At 46.7% G+C, this 24,800-nt stretch overlaps 1 protein-coding gene across 1 annotated transcript in view; it reads right to left on the bottom strand.

Moving 5' to 3' along the window:
* Nucleotides 1–24,800, bottom strand: part of NECAB2 (N-terminal EF-hand calcium binding protein 2) — a 92,379-nt gene that overhangs the window by 46,724 nt on the left and 20,855 nt on the right. Inside the window, exon 3 of the mRNA XM_054389681.1 lies at nucleotides 2,478–2,586. Within this exon, the coding sequence (XP_054245656.1) occupies nucleotides 2,478–2,586 (109 nt within the window). The remainder of the gene's footprint in view (nucleotides 1–2,477; nucleotides 2,587–24,800) is intronic.

Genomic DNA, 24,800 nt, shown 5'->3' with positions numbered 1-24,800 from the left:
ACACCTCCAGGGATGGGGCCTCAACCACCTCCCTGCACAACCCATTCCAGGCTCTCACCACTCTCATGGGGAAGAACTTCTTCCTCACGTCCAGCCTGAATCTCCCCACTTCCAGCTTCATTCCATTCCCCCTAGTCCTATCACTACCTGATATCCTAAAAAATCCCTCCCCTCCCTCAAAATGTACAGGCAGGTTTGGAAGCTCTCCAGAGAAGGAGACTCCACAACCTCTCTGGGCAGCCTGCTTCAGGGCTCCAGCACCTTCTCAGCAAATAAATTTCTACTCATGTTCAGGCAGAACCTTCTGGGCTCAAGCTGGTGCCTGTTGCCCCTTGTCCTGTCACTGGGCAACACTGAAAATAGTCTGGTCCTATCGTCTTACCTGCCTCATACTCATTAGCTCTTGCTGAGCACTGATCAGATCCCCTCTGGGGCTGCTCTTCTCCAGGCTAAACAGCCCTCAGGGCTCTCAGCCTTTCCTCCTCATAGAGATGCTCCAGCCCCCTCATTTTCTCTGCAGCCTTCCCTGTATCCTTTCCAGTAGTTCCCTGTCTCTCTTGAACTGGGGAGCCCAGCACTGGACCCAGTACTCCAGGTGTGACCTCACTAGGGCAGAGTAGAGGGAGAGGAGAACCTCCCTTGACCTGTCTGCTGCACCATTCTTAATGCACCCCAGGACAGTGTTGGCTTTCTTGGCCATGAGGGCACATTGCTGGCTCATGCTGAACATGTTTAACAAGGCTATTAATTTTTTAAGCACTTACTGCAGGCTTTCTCATTTGAAAATGGATTCTTTTTTCACCTGCTTTTTTTGGACAGATTTTTCCTCTCCAGAGGGCTAAGAGTCACACAGGAAAATGACTCAAAGCTGGCTTTTGATTGTATTTCCAAACAGCCCAAACTAATAAGGCTTCTGAAGGCATGTTGTTCTTAGAGAAAATCCACCAGTGGGCCAGGTCCTTTGTAAGGGTGCCCAGTGCTGTCACTAGCTGCTGGCAGGCAGGGGTCCCATGGGACCCCACAGATCCCGTGGCTTCATGCCAATCCCACTGGTGCCAGGCACTTGTCCTGGAGCTCACAACCACCTCAGAACCCATCAAAGGCAAAAGCAGAAGAGGTGCTGAGGGATAGATGGCAAGGCAGGTGGAGGGGAAGGAAGCATCAGCTGCTAATGAGTTTGTCAGCTTAATCTGACAGCTTGGCACAGTCTGCAAAAGCTCAGTTCTCAGCAAGAGTGGTCAGGTGTCATATTTAGTTTCAACTTTGATGTAACATCCAACTAAAGCATGCCCAGAGCCCTTCCTTTTCCCTGGCACTGTGGGAAGTGCAGTGTGGCTCATGGGTCCATCCCCTTGCTTAGGTTGTGTGGACAGAAGTATGGCCACAGCAGGCTGCTGGGATCAGAGCAGAGGCAAAGCAGTAAGACAGTGGCTGCAGGGCTTGGGCTGGCCTCCCTGCCACCAAACTTAGAACCACAGAATCATAATCCTGATTGGATTGGAGGAGACCTCTAAGATCATTGAATCCAGCCTTCAACTTTACACCACCCTGGCCATTAAACCACTTTTTGAAGTGCCACACCCACACAGTTCTTGAACACCTCCAGCTGACTCCACCACCTCCCTGGGCAGCCTGTTCCAACGCCTGACCACTCCTGCATGAAAGAATTTTTTTCCTAATATCCAGTCTAAACCTCCCTGGCACAGTTTCAGGCCATTTCCTCTCCTCTCCTTCTATCACCTGATACTAGGAAGAAGAGACCAACCCCACCTCACTGCAACCTCCTGTCAGGGAGCTGTAGAGAGCAATGAGGCTTCCCCTCAGCCTCCTCTTCTCCAGACTGAACAACCCCAGTTCCCTCAGCCTCTCCTCACAAGACCTGCTCTCTAGACCATTCCCCAGAGTTGTAGCCCTTCTCTGAACATGCTCCAGCAACTCAATGTCCACTCACCTTGAAGAGAAGGGGGCTCATTCTATTAAGTGCTAGAGCAATCATTGCACTGGAAGGGTATTTTGGGTGGAAGGCAAAGCAGGTGTGGTCCCAGTGCAGGGAATACAGAGAGATCACAAGGAGACAAGACCATAGGTCATTCCAGTTTGTTGTATGGAAAATAGATGGGTAGGACTACACTTACCAAGAGTCCTACCATTACCTTTTCTAGAATAGTGAAGCTTTTAGACAAAATGGAAAGTTTGAGGAGCCATTTAAATGCCCTCAAGGTAAAAATGAACCATCATTTCAGATGCCATAAAGATCAGGTTGCACTAAAGAAAATGGCCTGAAAAAAACACCAAGGTAAAAGAATTCATAATGGCCACCACAATGAGCTACAAACCATGCAAAATGGAGACTTTGCAAAGTTTTGCAATGCCAGTTGCATCCCTGCAACTTCTGTGGTGTTGGCTCTGCAGCAGCCCTGCACCTGCACAATCCAAAGGCTCTGGTAAACAGGGGAGTGTCAGCACAAGGAACTTACTTGGTGTTGTCCGAGTCAATGGTATGAAACAGCTTCTCAAGTTCTTCTTCATTGAGTGTCCCATCAGAAAAGAAGGCCTGGAACTCCTCCAGGGACAGCTTCCCATCATCTGCAAACAGCAACACAGTGGTCATTAAGGAATGGGCAAAACGAGGGCACAGCCACTGGAAATCAAGAGTTATGTTCAGATTTAAAGACTCAGACCAAAATTATCTCAAAGTGCTTTTGCACAGCTGGCTCTCAGACAATGCAGAGCTCACCAGTGACAGTGTGAGACCTGGCAGCTCTGGCAGCACTGAAGCCAGGTGAAGCTTCCTCACTCCTGGCTATGGATGCACTGGCTATTAGCAACTAACTCAGCTATTAACCCAGAGCATGACTCAAGGCTAAGGAGAAGCCTGCAAGCTTCATCCTATAACAGACTTCCATTTAAGAAGTTATGGAGCATGTTGTGCACCGTATGTTCAGATGATGCAAGCTGCTAATTAAATAGGCAAAGACTCTGGGCTGGAATTAATGACAGACCCAGGAGCATCTTTGATCATATCCATCCAACTGAACCTTCTCTAACACAGTGCACCTCCCAGCTCTGGACAGGAATGCAAAATAGCAGCTACCAAGCATAGCAAGACACATCTTGCTTCAGTTGTCAACTGCTTCAGCACACAAGGACTGTGTCACCTTAATGCTTTAAAGGCCTTTGCTTCTGAAGGGACCTGATGATGCATGGAATCCATCTGCCTGGCCATACAGGGTACAGCTTGCTGGGTGCCTTCTGACAAACCTTCCAGTGTGCAAAGGTTTAACCACGTTCTCCTGGGCACCTAGAGATGAACCTGCACTGGTTTCATCAGTGAGCTCATCCTTGAGCGTTTCTTTTGATAGCAGCTCACACCAGAAGTGTCCAGCTCATTTAGGAGCTCATTTTGGACCTTACTGTATGAACTATCCCTGCAGAGAGTTAGTGCTCAAGGGACAGTGTCTCTGCTCCCAACTCACAGATTGAAGAACACCTAGGTTTGAAAATCGTAGAATCATAGAATCAGTCAGGGTTGGAAGAGACCACAAGGAGCAGCCAGTTCCAACCCCCCTGCCATGGGCAGGGACACCTCACACTACATCAGGCTGGCCAGAGCCTCATCCAGCCTGGCCTTAAATATCTCCAGGGATGAGGCTTCCACCACCTCCCTGGACAACCCATTCCAGGCTCTCACCACTCTCATGGGGAAGAACTTTTTCCTCATGTCCAGTCTGAATCTTCCCACTTCCAGCTTTATTCCATTCCCCCTAGTTCTATCACTACCTGAATCTGGCCATAAACTTTATTATACTTATTATTTTCTGTATTATCCCCAGCATTATTTAAACACTAGGTTTGCTACAGCCTGCTTAAATGAAGAAGAGAGAAATAAATGAGCAAATTCATGTACAAGGGGATATAAGGAGGAGTTCTTTACAACTTTGGCTGACAAGGTGATAGAGGCTTAAAGCCAACTCTTAAATCTGCAGCCTTTCTCTGCATGCTGTGGACAACACATCTTTAAAACCACACCTGGAATCAAGAACCAAAGAATCATAGAATTGTTTTGGTTGGAAAAGACTTCTAAGATCTTTGAGTTCAACCATCAACCCAAACACCACCTTGACCATTAAACCATGCCCCAAAGTGCAGCATCCACACATTTCTTGAACACCTCCAGGGAAGGTGACTCCACCACCTCCCTGGGCAGCCTGTGCCAATGCCTGACCACTCTTGCAGGAAAGATGATTGTCCTAATACCCAACCTAAACCTCCCCTGACACAATTTCAGGCTGTTAGAGGAATCACTTCATACTAGGGAGAAGAGACTGACCCTCATCTCACTCCAACCTCCTTTCAGGGAGCTGTAGAAAGCAATGAGGTCTTCCCTCAGCTTCCTTTTATCCAGGCTAAACAACCCCAGTTCCCACATAATGTTTGTTCTCTAGACCCCTCACTAGCTTTATTGCCCTTAAATGAAGAAGGCCTGGAGAAAGATCCAATGAAGAAATTCAACTATAAGGCAACAGGAGAGAGGAAAAAAAAAAAAAAAGAAAAAAGAAACTTTAAAGAAACTTTAATTGACCTCCAGTTTTTCATTCAAACCACTGAAACTGTGCTCTGGTAAGCAGCAGTGCCTGGTGGGAATGACTGTCCTTGGTCACCTACTACTTAGAGTCTCTCCATTCATATCCACAGAAGACTCACAGATTGGAAATGCTGCCTACTTTGCAGCAGGAGAATGTATCATTTATTATTTAATCAAATCAATTACAAACCCTGTTGCCTCTCTTTCAGGAAATGATGCTAGAGGCCAAAATTAGCCAACTTACCATAATGTGTCAATATTTCTTCCCTAAGCTCAATAAGTCTGCTGCTTCTCAAGCATACTTGCTTTGCCCAATGCAAGTTTCTTTTCCCAACAGAAGTAGTTAGACCAGTGATAAATTGAGTCTAAGATACCCATTTAATTGGCAATTATGAAAAGAACAAGGAACAAAATCTGCAGCAGCACTGGGTGAAAAGGGTCCCCATTGTCAGAGCCCCACAATGGCTACAGAGAGTGCCCAGCTGCCTGTATTGTTTTTCTCTGTCCCTTCCCCAAAGCCTGAGCTCTTCGCAGCAGGCAGGGTGCAGAATACCAATGCACAGCTCAGAGGATGGATCCCAGATTTGCTGGCTGATCATAGAAAACTAAAGCATCTGCACTCCAAGTCCCTATGGCCTGAAGCATCCCACCAGTGTCACCAGGAGGCTGCCTTACTGGTATCACTCTTGCTGAAGGAGAAAAAACAACTTGTGCCCAGAGCAAGAGCCCCGACCATTCCCTCCACCTTTGCACTACTGGATGAGAAGCTTGCCCCCAGCACTCCTATCTATGCAGGATCCTAGCTAAAATCAAGGTTTAGTTTCTCCTGATCCTGACTGGCAATGAATATGTATCTTCAAGCATCAAGATCAAAAGGATAAAGGCATTTCTATCCCATGAGGTCTAAACAGTTCTTTACCTGGGGTACAACTCCCGTAAACCTTACATCACTTCTTATTCATCTTGAGATTGTCCTTCCACTGAGAGAGCTGGCAGAATTCATAGAAACATGGAATCATAGAATGGTTTGGGTTGGAAGGGACCTTAAAGATCATCCAGTTCCACCCCTCCTGCCAAGGGCAGAGACACCTTCCACTAGCCCAGGTTGCTCAAAGCCTCATCCAATCTGGCCTTGAACATCTCCAGGACAGGGGTATCCACAGCCTCCCTGGGCAATCTGTTCCAGTGTCTCACCACCCTCACTGTAAAGAATTCCTTTCCAATATCCATTCTGATCCCCAAGAAAATCACTGGGAAACTGCAAAATCAAGTGGGTTTTTCAGAGGGGCATTTTAATCCAGATTTAGAGTTTGCTCACCTCTGAAAGGCACAAAAATCTTTCTGAGTTTAAAGAAAAAAAAAACTTTTTCCTTTATGTGCCTTAAGTCCTATAACTTGTCTTTCATTTTACTCTTGCTTGAACTTTTGGGGTTTGTTTTTATTTAATACGAGCCAGGCTGCATTTTTGCTGCAGCTTCTGAAATGTTGGTGTTTAAAATCTGTGCCAAAACGCTGCTCTGGTTCCTACCTTGCAACCCCCCCAGAGTCACAGGTCCCAAGTACCATGATGGGTCAGAGCACTAAAACCCAAGAGCACACATGCCAATTGGTTTTCTGGCATTAGCCCAAAGCAATGGAGGATGGATAAAGAATCTAGAAGAGAGAGAAGGTGATAGAAAAATTAATGTCAGATTTACTGTTTGGAGATCCCACAGAACTGCTTCTGGGGGTGATGAGGTTAAGGGCAGCCCTGCAGAAAAGGACTTGGGGCTACTGGTGGATGAGACACTGGACATGGGCCAGCAATGGGCACCTGGAGCTGCATCAAAAGAAGAATGGCCAGCAGATGGAAGGGATTCTGGATCTCTCCTCTGTTCTGATGAGACCTCACCTGGAGTGCTGTGTCCAGCTCTGGGGCCACAAGAAGGACATGGACCTGCTGGAGTGGGTCCATAGGAGGGCCATGAAGATGATTGGAGGGCTGGAGCACCTCTCCCATGAGGACAGGCTGGAAGAGTTGGGGTTGTTCAGCCTGGAGAAGAGAAAGCTCCAAGGAGATCTTCTATCTCTGAAGGGAACTTACAGGAAGGCTGGGGAAGGACTGCTCAGAAGGGCTTATAGTGAGAGGATGAGGAGCAATGGTCTGAAACTAGAGCAGGGCAGATTTAGGTTGGGCTTGAGGAGAAAGTTCTTTACAATGAGGGTGCTGAGATACTGGAACAGGTTGCCCAGAGGTGTGGTGGAGACTCCATCCCTAGAGAGATTCAAGGCCAAACTTGATGGGGCCCTGAGCAACCTGATTTAGTTGGAGACATCCCTGCAGACTGCAGGGGTGTTGGACAAGATGATCTTTCAGGGTCACTTCCAACTCAATGCATTCTGTGATTCTTTGGGTTGACCACTGGCAGGAATTTGAATAAACTGTGCCTGAGACTTTCACCTCCCAACAGACAAACACCATAAAGTGCCAACCAGCTTAAAGCTGATCATTGTTTAATACAAGCTGGAATAGCTGTCTGCAAGCACACAATGTGAATGCCTTCCAGAGGAAGGAGATAATGCTTCAGCTGCCTATCTCTAATTGTGAAACAGCCTGGAAGCTGCAGGCTGCTGGAGCTCAGCATGAAAGGAAGACTTCAAGTTGTGTGGGTGATAAGGAGAAGCAGACAGGTCTGGGAGTTGGCAGTTAAAATTAAACTGGCAAAAAAATCCTGGGCAAGGAGGATTGGCCACAACATTGCTGACACCAAGTCCACCTGCTGATGTGTTCTCTGATAAGAGCTGATGGAGATGCTGTGCTTCAGGAGCAGCCTTATCAGGACAGCCACAGAAGAGCAAGCCATGGATAAGACTGCAAGAAACCTGCTTTTTGCTGAATGCTTCTGGGCTTCACTGATACAAATTCTCCAAATTCACATCTGGGGAGCTACTTTTGATAGGAAGGATAACAGAAAAATTGAGATTCCACACCAAATCCCACTGAACACTATCAAAGTTTCATCAGTTTTCAAATCTAGAGAAGACTTTGTGCCTTTCATCTGGATGAGCACACTGAAGGCAGACAATCTTCCTTCACTTCCTCACCCTCCTCCCTACAAACCCAGTACCTAAGCTGGCAGCAAGGACAAATGCCACCAACTAGAAATTGCCTACACTGGTGCTGATCAGTTGAGAGAAGAAATAATCAAGTCACAGCTACTCCACTATCATTTCCCCCCTCAGACAGCAATCTTCATTTTACTCTAGCTCTTGCAAATAATTCAATCACAAAGACCAAAGCAAATTACTGGCCAAATAGAGTTATCAAAGTTAAAACTAACTGAAGAGAGAAGGATATAACTGAGAACATCAGAAAGCTCCAGCTGGGGTTTTATTACTTCTCCATTTGCAACCTGAGGAGTGTAGAGGTGGCTCTTACACCTTCTAACCTGCACAATCAGGCAGGCTTAGGGAGCAAAAGGGGGAAAAAAAAAAAAATCAACCTCAGATCATAAATCAGCCAAAATATAGGAAATCTGATGGGTGAGCTTTGGGAAATTCACTCAGTGATACAAAGAGCTTAAAGCATCTATAAAATGAAGTCCCTGTTCTGAGCCTGAGTTTGCTAAATCCATTTTCAATTACATCAGGCTGAGACTGCTGGTATATTTCCCAGCTATATTAAGAATATATTTCATTACTTATTTTTATTGCTTTAGGAGTTCTGAAATGCTTTAAGCCCCACTTAGTCTGTAAGTGCCAACAGAGATATGGATAAGCAGATTGGATTTCATTGTGGCCTGTGAATGACAACTGCATTTTCCCTTCTTCCTTGGGGGTGTCTCTGTGCAGGGAGAAGATGGACTTGCTTCTACCTGGACTCCCTAATCCAGCCCCCTCAGAAGGCAGCAGAAGGAACTTCATCCATTTGAATGAAGCTGAATATGGGCTTGAGTTTTCAGCCCTGGGCTATTAGGAAAAACTGACTCCAGGTCCACAGGTCTGACCTGGGATGGGTCTGAAAGATGCAGATTCATTAAATGCAAGACCTCAAAACACAGAATCACAGAATGCCAGGTTGGAAAGGACTCCCAAGGGCCACCTGGTCCAAACTTTCTAGGTAATAGCATAGTTGAAATAAGCTGGCCCAGCACCCTGTCAAGCTGAGTCTTAAAAGTGTCCAGTGTAGGGGAATCCACTGCTTCCCCTGGGAGAGGATTCCAGGGTCTGACTCTTCTCATGGGGAAAAATTTTCTTCTGGAGTCCACTCACAACCTCCCCAGCAGTAACTTATCCCCATCACCCCTTGTCTTTGCTGTGGGACTCCATGTAAAAAGGGATTCTCCCTCCTCCTGGGAGCCACCCTTTATGTACTGCTCCATGGAAACACCCCTTGTAATGGAGTTTTTAAGCTGCAAAACCTGCCCCAAAAGCTGGATTTTTTCCAAGTTCAGGCAGCTGGACCCATCTGGGGGTTTCTGCAGTGGAACTGCACCATTGAAGATGTCCTGGACAGCCAGTCCATCACTTTCCATCTCATTTCCCCGTGCCAGGGCTCCAGCTGTAACATAGATCCAGCTAGAGACAGGAACTGCACCCCCAGAAAGGGCTGCCAGAGGAAGTCACAGTGAACAGGGGAGAGGATAAGGAAACCAACAGGCTGGTTAGGCTGGAGAAAGGCATTTCCACTGCTTGTCAACATCTAAAGGGTGGGGGCCAAGAGGATGGCACCAGATGCTTTTCAGCAGTGCCCAGTGATATCACAAGGAGCAAAAGGCACAAACTGGAACACAGAAGGTTCCACCTGAACATGAGGAAAAAAATTCTTTCTTGTGAAGGTGCTGGAGCCCTGGAGCAGGCTGCCCAGAGAGGTTGTGGAGTCTCCCTCTCTGGAAAGATTCCAACCCTCCCTGGCCATTGTGATCCTGGGTAAGCTGCTGTGGGTGCCCTGCTTTAGCAGGGGTGTTGGACTGGATGATTTCCAGAGGTCCCTTCCAACCCTCACCATGCTGGGATTCTGGGATTTTTCAGAATTCAATCTGGGGACTTCTGGATCCTTTATGTTTACCTAAATGTCTATCAGGACAGGATGAATGTCTTCATCTCCATCATTTAGAACTGTGGCTTTGGGAAGGCTGCTGGAGGACCCCAAATCAAGCTTGCTGAGCTGACAGTCTCCTGTGAAGCTCATGGGCCATGTGCCTTGCACCTTGCACAGCACTGCACAACCCTTCTACTAGCTACATTTCAGGATCCACTCCCAAAGTCATCTGCAGCTCCTCTGCAACCAGCTGAAAATTACCCACCCACCTGGACTCTGATAGGCAGGGAGACAGGCAGGAGTGATGAAGCACATTTTCTCCTAGTCTTTTATGAAGACTCTACTTCCCCCCCACCCCCACCCCTCCACCCCAATTCCCAAATCATTCTCACCCTGCTGTAATGAGCTGATTTAAACAGGGGTGGGGTTTTTTGCATTCACACAATATATTGATTTTTGGATGTTTCAACACAGCTATTTAGGGATGACTTCCAAAAAAACCTGTGGGGATCAGACTTCCCCAGGGTGCAAACAACCTGGGCAGGTTCAATGCAATTGAACAAAGCAACCAAAAATTACCCAGGGAGTTAGAAGAGGATTCAGACAGAGATGCCAGTAGTCCACACAGCTTTCTCAATCCACAATTTATCCTACAGAAAACAGGAGGTAACCTGCTTCAGGTTTCCTCTTGCTAATTAGATTTCTTTTCTTGCAGCTTCAAACAAAAATGGATGTCAACAGTTGGTTTCTGTCCATTTGTGAACGTTTGTGGTGGCACAAGGGGAAAAAACCAAGTCAGCCCTTCCATATGCTGCCTCTCTTCATGGTTAACAAAACCCACAGGTGACTGGGACCCCAAGACACTTTGTACAGGAACATGCTGGTCTGGCTCAGGGCACACTGGTTGGAAAACATTCAGGAAAAGAAACCATAGCTTGCAGTTTGAGGGTCAGAAGGAAGACAGCCCAGCTGGACACACACCAAGGGCATTTACTAATCAGCAAGGTAGAATACAAGAGACCACAGGGCTCCTCTACAATCAATGCCATAAATAGATTGCCTAGAATAAATACCTCAATATAAAGAGATTGTGGGCACCCCTTCTCTCACTCTCCTCACCAGCCACAGAGGAGATGTCAGTTTCCAAGCTGTTGCAGCCACCAGCAGCCCCAAGCTTAGCTCCAGACACACAACTGCTGCTGCCTCTCAGTTATTTTTCATCTTAACTGACCTCAGCCTGTCTCCTTTCTGTTGTGTGCTATTAAATGGTTGGCTGACTTTGAACAAGCACAGCTTTTTAGCACCTTCGATTGATTTGCCCACTCAAACCATTTCCCCAGCAAGCAGGAGCAGCACCACTCTGGAGCAGCACCGCTCTGGAGCAGCACCGCTCTGGAGCAGCACACTCCTGGGCAGAGCTTGTAGCCTCTTGACCCTAAAGGACCCAATTCTCTATCCCAAAGTCTCTGATGCTCCATGTATTCCAACATCTGCCTTTCTGTCTCCAGAGTTACTCAGCTCCAGCTGAGTTCCTTCTCCATTAATGTGCCTTCAGCATCTTCTCTCCCCACACTTATCTTCTTTTCCTTTTTGAACCAGGGTGGTGGATGCAGTCATACAAAACCAGGATTCCTGCTTCAGAGAAGATTGTATGGAGAGAAGTGGCTACTACATCATCAACCTTTGATTCCTGCCACATGAGCCCCAAAATTACTGTTCATGACTCAGGCAGCCTTGTTCAGTCACCCTTCTGAAATGCTCTGTTTCAAAACCACTAGCAAGCTGTCCATCACCAAACCCCTGGTCAAAGCACATGAGCCTCTCTAAACATTTGATCTAAAAGGGAAATAAAGCACAAAGACAGCACAGCTTGCCAGTAGTATGGGAACACTCAGTGCTCCAGGGATCCCAGACCTGTTAATCCTGACTTTAAAACTTCCTCCTGCTATTTAAGGTAAAATCCCCCCAAGGAGACCTTGTTAAAACAGAAGAAAACTTGCCTCCTGCAGTGCCCTAAAAACAACTATTCTGCATGGGGGGAAAAAAAACAGGAAAAATATGTGAAAATTAACAGTGGGAGGGAAAAAATCTATTTGGATAGGTATATTAAAATATTAAATAACAGAGCTGCTATTTTCTTATGCAACAAAGAGCTCATTTCTATGCAACACCAAACCACAGTGCTAGTCACAACCCCCTGCAAGGTTAAGCATTTCTCTGTATGCACAGCAGAGGTGGCCTGGGAATCACAGGGAGGTACTTAATTCTGCTGCTGAGCTGTGCCATCATCAAAGCAGAGGAGAGGGTTTAGCTGAGAGACTTTCCTGCAATTCCCCACAAATGCATCAAAAGCTATGCATGATTTCAGGCTGCTGCAAGGCTCTTACCCCTGCCAGGCTATAGTTCTTCTCCAACTGCATCACACTGGAAAGGTAGAAAGCTCAGTGTGATGGGCAGAGATGAAGAACCAAGGCAGCTCCCAGAGAATCATTTGATTGTTTTGGTTGGGAAAGACCTCTAAAATCATCCAAGTCCAACTGTCAACCAACACCACCATGGCCAATAAACTATGCCCCAGAGTGCCATGTCTACATGTTTTTTGAACACCTCCAGGGGCAGTGACTCCACCACCTTCCTGGGCAGCCTGTTCCAATGCCTGACCACTCTGGCAGGAAAGAAATTTGTCCTAATATCCAGCCTGAACCTCCCCTGGCTGTCTCCTCTCATCCAATCACTTGATATTAGGGAGAAGAGACCCACCCACACCTCACTACAACTTCCTTTCACATGGTTTTAGGGAGCACTAACATCTCCCCTCAGCTGCACTCCAACAGGTCCATATATCTCCTGTGCTGAGGTCTCCAGAGCTGGACCCAGTACTGGAGGTGGGATCTCAGCACAGTGGAGCAGAGGGGCAGAATCCCCTCCCTCCCCCTGCTGCTGACACTGATGGGGATGCAACCCAGGACACAGTCATCTTCTGGGCCATGAGTGCACATGGCTGGCTCATATTCCAGTTGGGTGTTATTTCACTGGCAGAGCAGGAAGGGAAGATGTTGGCACCATGTTGATCTCCTCTGCCAAATTAAACTCTTTGCTTCTAATTGAGGGCAACTCAGAGGACAGATTTAGAAAGACAGGGCCTGTACTTCTGCACCCTGTCCTGGCTGGAGAGGTGTTAGCTGAAACATTCAGGAACTACCCACTCCTAGTGGACTGCCAGCATGGAAGTCTTCAAACTTGATCATCAATCTTTGCCGAAACATCATGAAAAGTGAATCTGAGATGATATACAGGGAAGTTTCAATCAACCAGCCAAAGCTGAGGCCAGCACTACCAACTCCAGTACACCCTGGCTCTGCAACAGCCTGTTAAATCCAGATTCCTTGGACAGCTCAGAAACAGGCACCAAACAGCCCCCTCTGCTCCTCATTAGCCTCACTCTCACTGCTTTTTCTTCTCTAGGGTCCAGATGAACATCTCAGAAGGTCAGGGTAGGGTTTGTATTGGTCTCAGCTCACTACACTCAACATTTAGCTTAGAGGGAAAAAAAAGAGGGAAAGAGGGAAAGAGGGGAAGGAAAAAGGAAAAAGGAAAAGGGAAAAAAAAGGAAAAAGGAAAAGGGAAAAAAAGGAAAAAGGAAAAGGGAAAAAAAGGAAAAAGGAAAAGGGAAAAAAAAGGAAAAGGGAAAAAAAGGAAAAAGGAAAAGGGGAAAAAAAGGAAAAAGGAAAAAGGAAAAAAGAAAGAAAAACGGGGGAAAAAAAGAAACAAGATTACAAGAGCTTGAGAAAAGAGGACAACTTTATGAAACTACATGGTTATTTCTCTCAAAAGCATGGTCCTGCTGTGGCCAGGGTAAGGACTTCCATGTGCTTTGGGCTGTTCTCTTTGGGACAGCACTACCCTCAATCTGGACACAGCACAGCACCGCTTGCAGCAGAGCCAATGCTGCTGCCAACTCCTTGGTGGCTGGCTCAGAGGGGATGGCTGGAGCCATACCATGGTGCTTTTGCCTCTCCCACCCAAGGACAGCTGGGACAGGAGTCATGGGTGGTATTTCAGCTGCTGCCCTTCCTGGGGAGTCAAAAAAATTGCACTGAAGGCAACTCTAACCTCTTGTTTGGTTTCCTATCTATGAGAACAGAACTTGCAGTTCAGTCTAAATGCAAAGTTGAGTATAAAAGTCAGAACCAACCTCCTGAGTGCAACAGCTGCACCAGGTCCTCATGGGATGGAGGGTCAGGGTTGAGCCATCCAGCTATGGGCAGGTCTGAAACCTCATCTGAGTTCCTTTGCTGGCAGCAGTTACACCATGATTTTGTTTCCCCCTTGTAAAACAAGGGTTATTCTGTGTTTAGCAAAACACTCTCAGCAGATGGGAAGCTATGAATGGCCTTTTTCTCCCACTGATAAGAGGAAAGCAGTGGCAGTGGGGCTGCTTTGATGGGGTAGCCACTGGAGTTGTTGACTGTTGACAAATTAGCAGCAAATTACCGTGGATTAGAGAGCTACAAACTCATCACTTTCTGCAGCCCCACAGAACAATATCCAGGCTGTGTTGGCAGCAGCAACAGTTTTCCATTCAGCTAGCAAGCTGTGCAGAGATGAAGACAGCAAATTAAACCAACTCATTTGCATACTGAGAAGGAAGAAAATATTACCTTAGTGCATTATCATTTGTAGCATGCAGGACAGCCAGCTCCCTGTGCCAGGACTGACAAGAAGGTACATGAATGGTAAATCAGGACCTGTGTAATTAATAACTTGCTTCCTTGTCTTAACCCCTGGACATTGAGTTCAGGCATAATCCTACAATGCTGATCTCTTGCAACATGAATGTTCCATTCCTCGAGGGTCAGTGGCCTCAGAATTCCCCTTGAAAAAAGTTGCAGGCTCTAAACAAAAGGACTCCTCCTGCCCAGCGGTCCCTCTCTGAGAAACTTCTTTGCCAACAGCCAAATCTCCTCCAGAAACTTCTGTTTTGGGGTAATCTTTGCTTCAGGACTTGGCATCAATGAGAGCTAGAGCTGTCTCTCCCCATGGGATGCTCCCGTGAGCCTCCAGCACTGCCCAACCTGGCTCCCAATGGGCTGCACAGGAAGAGCAGCCAAGCAAAGCCTGGCTCTTAATTTTATGCTCCTTCTTAATAAGCTTCTCTATTTCTCATTTATTTTCTCAGGGAAAAAAAAAATAAAAGAGTCAGCTCTTTACTTAGTGTCCTGAGCTATTTGGCCAGGGCAGAATGGGTGTCTTAGCCCTGTCAGAGATGTTTAGCATGTCTAAAGTGAACAGTGCAGACCTTTTCCACACTCTTCCATCCATTTCCTTCAGCAGACCAGCTGCACAGCACAGAAGTAAAGCTAGTCCTGCAGGGAAGGTGCATCTGCTCCAGAAAAGCTTGCAAAAAGGAAAAAAAAAAAAAAACAACAACAACAAAAAACCAAACCCTGAATACATTTCTCTGCTCCAGTGAATTAAGCAGGCACAGCTTCCACCACCTACTTCTGCAGCTCACTTCTAACAAAGCTGCAGCACTAATATCTTTTCTCTTTATTTCTGTAGATGTTAGTTTCAAAAGTAGGCTGGGAAAAAAAAAAAAAAAGAAAAGAAAAGAAAAGGAAAGCCAGGGCTCTTAACAAGCTCTTTTTTTTGGAGTTTAGGGGAGGGGAAAGGTATTTTGCTGCATTCTTCACAACACCCCATGTCATAGAGAATAGAGAACAGGGGACAAATGGCAACGTACACCTTTAAACAAATGACTCAAATAAGAACAAGGGCCACTGCAGCATCCAGCTGCACAGCAAACACTGAGCAGGAGCTGGTTTAACAAGTAGGTCACAGCACTGCAAGAGGCTGAGGCAGAGCATCCCCAAAGAGCCCATCTGATGTGTTCCACTCAGAATGTAATTGCAAAAGCAGCCAGGGCCCATTAGTGTCAGCATGAAAGGCAGAGGGAAAGGTGTGGACCAACTCATGAGGCATCCCCTGACCCCCTCCATCTCAGCATCTCCCAGTCAGCTCCCCAGCCCCAGCATCCCAACCACAGTGCTGGTTCAGCACAACCAGCTTTAATGTGATTAAATATAAGAGAAGGGGGAAAGTATTTGGTGGGAAAATTCATTGGAAAAATGCCCAAGAGCTAGGATTTTTCAGTGGGGTTGGACAAGATGACTTTTCAGGGTCCCTTCCATGCTCATGCATTCTATGATTCTGTGGGAATGAGATTGCCTGACTTCTGCAGGGAAGTTTTCAAAGGAACATCTGAAATTCCCAGATTCAAAGTATTTCATTTGACCTTAATCCTGATATTTTCACCTGAACACTGACAGCATCCTCTCAATTTTTAATCTTACTTTTCCACAGCAAACTTCACTAAGATTTCACTGAGTTGCTAAGGTTGGGGGTAAAAAATAAAAAGGGGGGGTGGGGGGTGGGAGAGAGAGAGAAAGAAAAACCCTCTGGTGCAGTTTTTCATTGAACATTGAGTCCCACAGATGTAAAAGCAGTGGAGCAGTGCATGAGGCTGGGGAAGGGTCCCTCCACTCTCTCCCAGCCCTGCTGCAGTTCATTAAAATGCTTCTCTGAGAAACAGTGCTTCAGAGCAGCCCTTGTGAATTTTTAATGCTGTGTGCTACTTAGCTTTTGCTGAATCCACATTTCCCCCCCCACACCATCTCAGCACCATCCTCTGCAGCTCTGCAACCTGCAGCAGCACACAGCCTTTCCTGGCATGACTGATAACCTGAGAGCAGCTGGGTCCCAAAGGGATGGCACATGGGCAGCACAGAGAGATGCTGCCAGACCTGTGATGTGAAACTCCCTGAGCCAACACCCAGGTTTAACCTGGATTGGAATGATGCACCCATGGGAACAGGCAGCAGCACTGCTTGTAGCAGCTCATCCAAACACACCAGCACAGCGCTGGTTGCAGCCTCTGCATAGGGAGCCACTGCCCTCCTCCCTTCTTGTCTCTTTATAGTCTTATGCCAAGGGAAGCAGGGAAGTGGTGGCTGGAGAGCAGAGGGGAAAGCGTTAGAGGCTGGCCTGAGCAACCAGCTGAGAAACCAGCACATGTGTGCTGAATGAGGAGGAAAAGGGGAATGTGGACCATGAAAGTCATACAGTCATAGAATTGTTTTGGTTGGAAAAGACCTCTAAGATCATCAAGTCAAGAAACACAGCTTGTTTGGCACAAGCATGAAGCATGAATCGTTTTCTGCTTCTGGCAGAACCAAACTACTAGAGAAGTGTGGCAGCACTGAGGGTGTCCAGCATTTACAGTGATGCTCAAGAGTTTGCAAGATAAACCACACTTTTCCACACTTTCTGTTGCCCCAAGCTTTGGTAACAAAATCTTTGGATTTCTTGTGCAGTTTAAAAAAACAACACAGTGAAAACCCAGCAGCATCTAAATTTCACAAAAGTGCCATTCCAGCAAATGTTATACAGGATGCTCATAGAAAATCCTAATTGATGATACTTATTTTTTTTCCACAAAGCTGAGGAGCCCTGAGATTGGGAGCACAGCCCTGTTGTGTTCTGCTTGGGACACAAAACAGGAGCAAAGGTAACCAAGCAACCAAGAAAGAAAATACTGGAGTAACTCTGCACATGGAGGTATCAAGTTGCCTGGTTTGGTGATAGAAACATCTGAGGGAACATTGTACTTCTCTGAACTACACAGCATTACAAGCTTTGGGTAATGGAATAGAAAACGTTGGATTTAGCCCTCAATGATAGCTCCTGTGATGTTCAATCAAACCCTCCTGGCATGGAGGAGGTGATTTATTAGCAGAGATTGGACCCATTTGAAGCAGCAAGCATCCTGCTGTGGGAGAAGGCTCATCTAAGAGCTTCATCAAAGGAGAAGTTTTACAGAGATGTTTCCTGTCTCCCAGTGCTATTAGCTCACATGTCACTGCCAAGCTTGTCATGGAAAAGCTTTTCAAAAAGCAGCCTTGGAGGAGCACAGTTCTCTCCAGGCTGTCCTGTGCCTGCAGGAAACCCACTCAATTTACTCACATTTCCAAACTATTAGCACAAGCTGCATTCCTAGACAGGGTCAATGCACAAAGGTAAAGGTGCCATTAAGAGCTCTTCTGAGCCACCCTCTGTTCTTGGAAACCTGTGTGCCTCATTGTACACACCTGAGCTTGAAATGTTCATGACTGACTTAGAGGAAAAAAAACAACACGAGTAAGAATAATCTAGGATCTGGGGAACAAAACAGGCTTTACAAAAACATTGCTGTTGGTAAGTGTCATGGTGCTGGTCAGACTAACTGAAAAAGCCTCAAGCAGAAGAAGGTGGCACTGGCCAAGCAGATCACAGGTTCTGCACTGCCCTCTTCATCGCAGCAAACCCCACTGAGCACATCCAAGGGGGATCTGCGTTGCATTTTGCCTTCCTGGAACCTTAGCAAGCCTCCTGGTCAACTAAGGCAGACCAGGGTGCTGCAGGGTTTGGTGCTATGCATTCCTAAGAAACCTCAGACTGAGAGCTTGGATGACATTTGCCATGAGGGATAACACAACATTTGCTGCTTCCTGCTATTTTCACCCTAATTAAAGAGAAGCTAATTCCAAACCTCATCCATCTCTCTCACAGAGAACACTTAACGTGCTTTGGCAGGAGCAAAGGCACTTGCAAATGATCAGCTCAATGACTTCCTACCTGCCAAAGTCCCATGGGATGTTTGTGCTGCAGAATAACCTGCCTCCTCATCCTGGTTTTGGCTGGGATAAAGTTGATGTTCTTCCTAGTAGCTGGTGCAGTGCTGTGGTTCAAACTTAGGACGAGCATCTTCATCACACACTGATGGTTTGGGTGTTACTGAACAGTGCTTACATTAAGTCAAGGACTCTTCAGCTTCTCAAGCTGGCCAGCCAGTGAGAAAATTGGGGGACACAAGGAGATGGGAGGAGACACAGCCAGGACATCTGACCTTAACTGACCTAGATGATATTCCATACTGTATGATGTCATGCTCAGCATATAAACTGGGATAAAGCTGGCCAGGGGACACCACAGCTCAGGAACTGGCTGGGCATCTGGCAGCAGGTGGTGAGCAATTGTGTTGTGTATCACTGGTTTTCTACATTCTAGTATTATTTTCCCTTCCTTTTCTGTCCTATTACACTGTCTTTATCCCAACCCACACATCTTACCTTTTTTGCCCCAGTGCTCTCCCCCATTCCACTGGGGTCTGGGTGAGACCCCAGCAGCTGCTTGCTGCTCCATTCCCAGCTGGGGCTAAACTGTGACACTCCTGCCACGAGATCAGCCTCTGTCAATCTCCACTGGGTGCTGTGATAGCAGTGCTGGGAGGAACATCTAATCCTCATTCTTGTTTTCTAAAAGGATCAGAATGCTCATTGTGTTGACAATGCAAAGCTTTAGCAGCCCCAACATTCAAATCAATATGCAGAGATACGCAGTGCAGGCTTAAACCTTGAATATCAAAATTCTGGAAGACAGGAGGGAAAAGGGAAAAAAAAACGTACTTGTGCTACACTGCAATGGCCCAGTTCTCCTCTGTAGTGATTTATGAATATAAGAAAACTGTTTTCTTTTATGTTGCCTTGGTTATTGGGTCTCTCACAGTATGAATACATTTGCTCAGCTCAGAAAAAAGGAGGGGGAAAAGCACAAAGGCAGGAAGCAAGTGGTCCAGCAACCCACAGGTTAAGGGGCTTGCTATTTGAAAAAATGCAGATGTTTGCCCAATTAATCCATTCCCTGTCTCTAGCCAGCCCCCAGCTGGGTTATGCCCTGAAGAGATGGGGCTTGGAGTCACAAGAGGCTGTGGCTGGGGAGGGCTCATCCCATTGGGATGAGCCAGAAACATGCTGAAATGCCACCACAGCACACATTGCCCCACAGCCCTCAGGTGTTAGCAAGGCAATGTCTATCTCTGCCTTGGTCTGCAGAGAGGCCCCTCCTGCCAACTGACACCTTCATCTTCCATCCCCTCTATCCAAAGCCACTTTCAAACTCCCACGAGGTCTCTCTCTGCCTACCTGCCCCTTATTAGAATCATAGAATCATAGAATCGAGCAGGTTGGAAGAGACCTCCAAGCTCATCCAGTCCAACCTATCACCCAGCCCTATCCAGTCAACCAGACCATGGCACTGAGTGCCTCATCCAGGCTTCTCTTGAACATCTCCAGGGATGGTGACTCCACCACCTCCCTGGGCAGCCCATTCCAAGGGGCAATCACTCTCTCTGTGAAGAACTTTCTCCTAAAATCCAGCCTATACCTCCCCCAGCACAACTTGAGACTGTGTCCTCTTGTTCTGTTGCTGGTTGCCTGGGAGAAGAGCCCAACCCCCACCTGGCTACAACCTCCCTTCAGGCAGTTGTAGACAGCAATGAGGTCACCCCTGAGCCTCCTCTTCTCCAGGCTAAACACCCCCAGCTCCCTCAGCCTCTCCTCATAGGGTTTGTGTTCCAGACCCCTAGACTGAGGAGACATGGGAAAAATACCAGGTACCCTCCCTCATTTGGGTATGGCATATCTGTCTTTTTAGGAACCATCTCCAGAAATTGTCTGCCCAGGCAGCTAGGCACCACCACAGCCTGACGTGAAGGACATGGCAAGCTGGTTAAGTACAGGCTTTGCATTTACTTAACAGGGGTCACCCTCTTCCTGGCTGCTGACCTTTAAAATGTCAGGCTCCTCATTTAGAAAGCAACAACTGGTTTGGAAAGGTTTTAAGTGTCTGTGTTCTGCTCAAGACACATTTGCAGATGAGCCCTCACTGCTCAGTTTTCCTTTCCCTTGCTCTCCCCAGCATCTCAGCATTTGTCACCTCGCCTGCTCCCAGTCCTATTGTTATACCAGGATTTAACATTCTTTATGACACAGAGTCTCACTTTTATACTTTTGGTTCAAGGTTGGGCATGAGGAACAGTTTCTTCCCAGAAAGGGCTGTTAAGCCCTGGAACAGGCTGCCCAGGGCAGTGGTGGAGACTCCATCCTTGGAGGGATTGAAAAGCCATGGAGATGTGGTGCTGAGGGCCTTAGTTTAGTGCTGACCTGGCACTGCTGGGTTGATGGTTGGACTCCACAATCTTAAAGCTAGACATGGTACCTTGGGACATGGTTTAAGGGCTATGGCACTCTTAAGTTGACTGTTAGACTCAATTATCTCAGAGGTCTATTCCAGATGAAGTGATTCTATGATTCTAACTGAAATGATTCCATGATTCTATGCTACAAAGCCATTTCCCGCTCTGGTTTCCAATTTAGGAGTTCCCTTTGCAGGACCTAAACTCTGGGGTTCTCAACAAATAGAATACTGGGTGCAGGGTAAGGGGAACAAGTCTGGTTTCTCTCTTTGAGAAAATGGAAGTATTTAATCTTATTCTTACAGACTTGTGCAAGTACTACAACTGGAATGGGGGGGGAGAGTTCATCACCATTTAACACACATTGGTACTACTCTGGCTCCAGCTACAGAAGTATAAGAAGACAGTTTAGCATGGGGCTGTGTTTTCACATAACCAAGGCCTGACCTCCACAAAACCCAGGGACAGACTCACATCTTCCATCCCCTATTCCTGGTCTCCAGCTTGAAATTCAGCCAGGCAAGCTGTGCTTTCCCATCACTCAGTTTTCCCAGGCAGAAGCATTTCAAATCCACACTTGGTCTAATCCTGCCCCTCCACCCTGCCCTTCCCCTTCTCCCACCCCCCAGGGAAGTCACAGGAGTTGGTGAATGTCACACATTTGCTATCAGCAGCCACTGCTGGCATGAAGGAAGATGGCAGCATGCTGCCATGGCAAGCCTCTGGCTGCTCCTGCCTGCCAGGAGCTTGGATTGCCCCATTTATTTCCTACAGAGCCAAAAGTGTTCCTAATAGAGTGTGAAGGGATTAACAAACCTCTAAGTGGCATCAGATATTAATTCCTAACAAGTGTGTCTATTACAGATTAAGAAGGCAAAAGTGTATTGTACTGAGGAGCCTACTAATGTAAATACATTGATTTTGGCTAATCTTCAACTGTTTGTCAATATTAACTCAACCTTTTTTAGAAACTGGGGAGGGAGGTGTAAGGAAGCAAAACAAGCAAGTGGTGGCACTACAAAGGCAAGGAAGGAAGAGCATCCTTGCTTAGCAGAGGGTAGCATGTTTAAAAGCCAGGAAAAAAGCCAGCTGGAAAAGTAACATCTCCCTGATGAACAGAAAATCCTTTGGAAATTAAAATAAGTCTCAGCTTACTCATTTTTATCAGTGGACCAGGTGCAAACCTGTGTTTCAGGGCTGGCACTGCAGCACAATACATGACTGAGCCAATATGTGCCTAAAGAATACACAGGCTCTGCAGGCTCCTGGCTGAGGGAAAAGAAATCCTGTGTTTACAAGCCAAGCATCAGGAGCACCCAAAAACCACCAGCTCTGATTGCTACTGATAGTGGTGCCCCAAAATCTGGCCCCTTTCACAGACTGAGGATAGGAAACAGCAAATGCCTCTGGGACAGGCTGAATGCCTCAGGACCAGAGTCTAAATAAGGGAGAAGATTGGCAGCAGGAGCCAGTCTCAGATCCAAATGCAACACCCAGGCTGAGTTGTTTCTTGATGCCAAGCCCAGCATGTACCAGCCCTTTAAAGCCAAGCAGTGGTGGGAGCGTGGCCAGAGCATCTTCCCTCACAGCTGAGCTTCTGGCTGGGACTTGGACCACACACAGACAGGTTTCCCCCTCTTCACTGAGGCTGCAGCACAGCCACAGAAGAGATATTTCCACTCTAAAAAGACTTTTTAATTACTTCCAGCATTGAAACAATCCTAAAGTACTGCAGACTCCTTCCAGAGCAACAACAGTGAATGCAACCATGCATAAGGAGGGTGGTGAGCCACTGACCCAGGTTGTCCAGAGGGATGGTAGGAACCCTGTCCCCCTGGAAACATTCCGTGTCAGCTTGGCCAAAGCAACCTGATCTAGCTGCAGATGATCCTTCTGACTGCAGAGGTGTTGGGCTAGACGACCTTCAATAGTCCCTTCCAACCTAAACTCTTCGCTAGTTTTATAACACCAAAGACATTTGAGCTCCTTCATGTCACCATCCATTCCCACTCTTAACTAACACATCCTCCCAGGAGGAAAACGAGCTGTTCCTGTCCCACAGATGGTCCCTGCTGGGTGTCACAGATCTGCATGTATCATTGTTTCAGCTTCAGACACCTCTTTGCCCACTGCATGTCAGCAAAGCACTGACTCCCCTCTCTCCATGCATGCTGTCAGGTAACCCATGGATTTTAAAAGAGTGAGAAAGGTAATGGGAAGGAACAGATGATTTGTAGCTGTTCCTGGCCAGTTGCCTGAACACAGGCTGCCAGAACATATTTTCTCACCATTGTCTGGCAAAATTTGCTAGTGAATTATAAGGATTACTTGCAGCAGTGTATTTGTTCTTGATTCAATTTTTGCCTTATTTAATTTTAACAACTATAATAAACCATCTTCAATAAATACAGCTGATCTACAGAAGAGAACTAATTAAAAGTGCTGCCAGAGCCTGGTACTGCCAAGAGCAGAGGCAGGCATGCAAGCATCAGGGCAGGAGGCAAAAAGCAGTGATTTTCCTCCACACAGGGTCTGCTCTGCTGCTCCTGAGGGGAATTCCCAGGGGTTAAATCAAAAAACAAACACAGGGAAGTCCTCCTACTGAGAGAGACATAGTGATGGAAGCCACATGGGAGTGAGATTTCAGTGAGGTGGCAAGAGAAGTAACAGAAGTTGAGGGTCACCCGAGATACCTGTGGTGATGGCAAAGGCATTTTAAGGAGTTCCTACATGCTGGTCACCTCCACCCAGGAGTATATTGCCACTGCCGCACTGGAACACATAATTCATATCAATACACTCATTCATAATACACTGAGAGCACACACAAACCAAATTACTGATGCAGTTTAAAGCAAGTTAAACCATCTCCTTGCCAAAGGCAGAGAGCTTCCAAGGGAAATTCATTGAGCACTAACAACAAACTTTGCATGAATTCATCTCACATCCACCCCATGCCTCTGAGAGCAGTTTAAGAAACAACTTGGGGTGGTTGCACCCTGCTACCAAGGCAGGACAAACCAAACCTTTTTTTTTTTTTTTTTGTTAAGCTTAGTCTTAACCATGGAGCTCAGCTTTTGCAAGGAGAATTTCAGGGCAGGCAGATGTAGTGTACACTGTTGGCTCCAGTGCCTGGAGAGGTCCTCAGTGAGGGACACATACAGACAACAAGGATGGTAATACCCTGTTTTGGCTTTCTCTGCCCTTTGCAAATGCAAGCACTGTGGGTGAGCCAGACCATGGGGACATTCTCAGCACCAGATGAGGAGTCTGGAATCTGTTTGGAGCTTGTGCCATCAGCTCAGAGGGCAGAGCAATCAGGGTGGTTTTGACCTATCATCAAAGAGAATACATGAATATAATATTTCACATGAAATGGCCTCCAGGATGACTACAGCCATGACTCACTGGTTCAGTTGGCAGCACTTAGCAGTGACCTCCATGCTCCAAGAAAGCCAGGGCAAGAACCACCACTTTTAAGACATTATGAATAAAGCTCATAGGTTTTGGTCAGGGATCACAAGTAGGTAACAGCTCCATAAATGTTTCATAGTGCCCTTTGCTGGATGCCATCATGCTGTATAGACACATCTGCTGTACAGCCCCTAATTAGACCTCTCAACTTTGGCTCTGAAAAGAAATGTCTTTAAAAGTCTTCTGGCTAATTGAGTGGCTTTTCAAAGTCTCCTTGGGAATCCATGATCCCTTGTTCCCATCCTCCACAGCTTGCACAAAGCCATTAAATCTGCTGTAACAACATATCCCATTCACTCCTGTCCAGCCTCAAGTCTCTAATGAGGTTTGCAGAAGAAAATCTTCTCTTTGTAGGTTGGAAGATGTAGAAAAAAAACCCAAACCCTGTCTTCTTTGGGTTATGTTGTATGTCAAACCTTAATTGGTGCTCTTCAAAGCAAAGCAGGAGGGTTTAGAAATGCTGCCTTCCTGATCAAATGTTCAACCTCAAATTTTCAGGCTAAAGCAGTGACCCCTGCTCAATGTCCCCTCCTCATGTCTCTTGGGGGCCACCTGAGTGCTGCTGTTTGTCCCTGACTCTTTGTATTAAAGGAATTGAAAGGAGGAGTCAAGAGACAGAACAGATCCAGCAGAAAAAGAGCCTCACCTAG

The sequence above is a fragment of the Indicator indicator genome, chromosome 19, assembly GCF_027791375.1.
Source record: "Indicator indicator isolate 239-I01 chromosome 19, UM_Iind_1.1, whole genome shotgun sequence".
Lineage (NCBI taxonomy): Eukaryota > Metazoa > Chordata > Aves > Piciformes > Indicatoridae > Indicator > Indicator indicator.
Note: the sequence above shows the minus strand (reverse complement) of the source record. Positions and strands in the feature narration are given on the sequence as shown.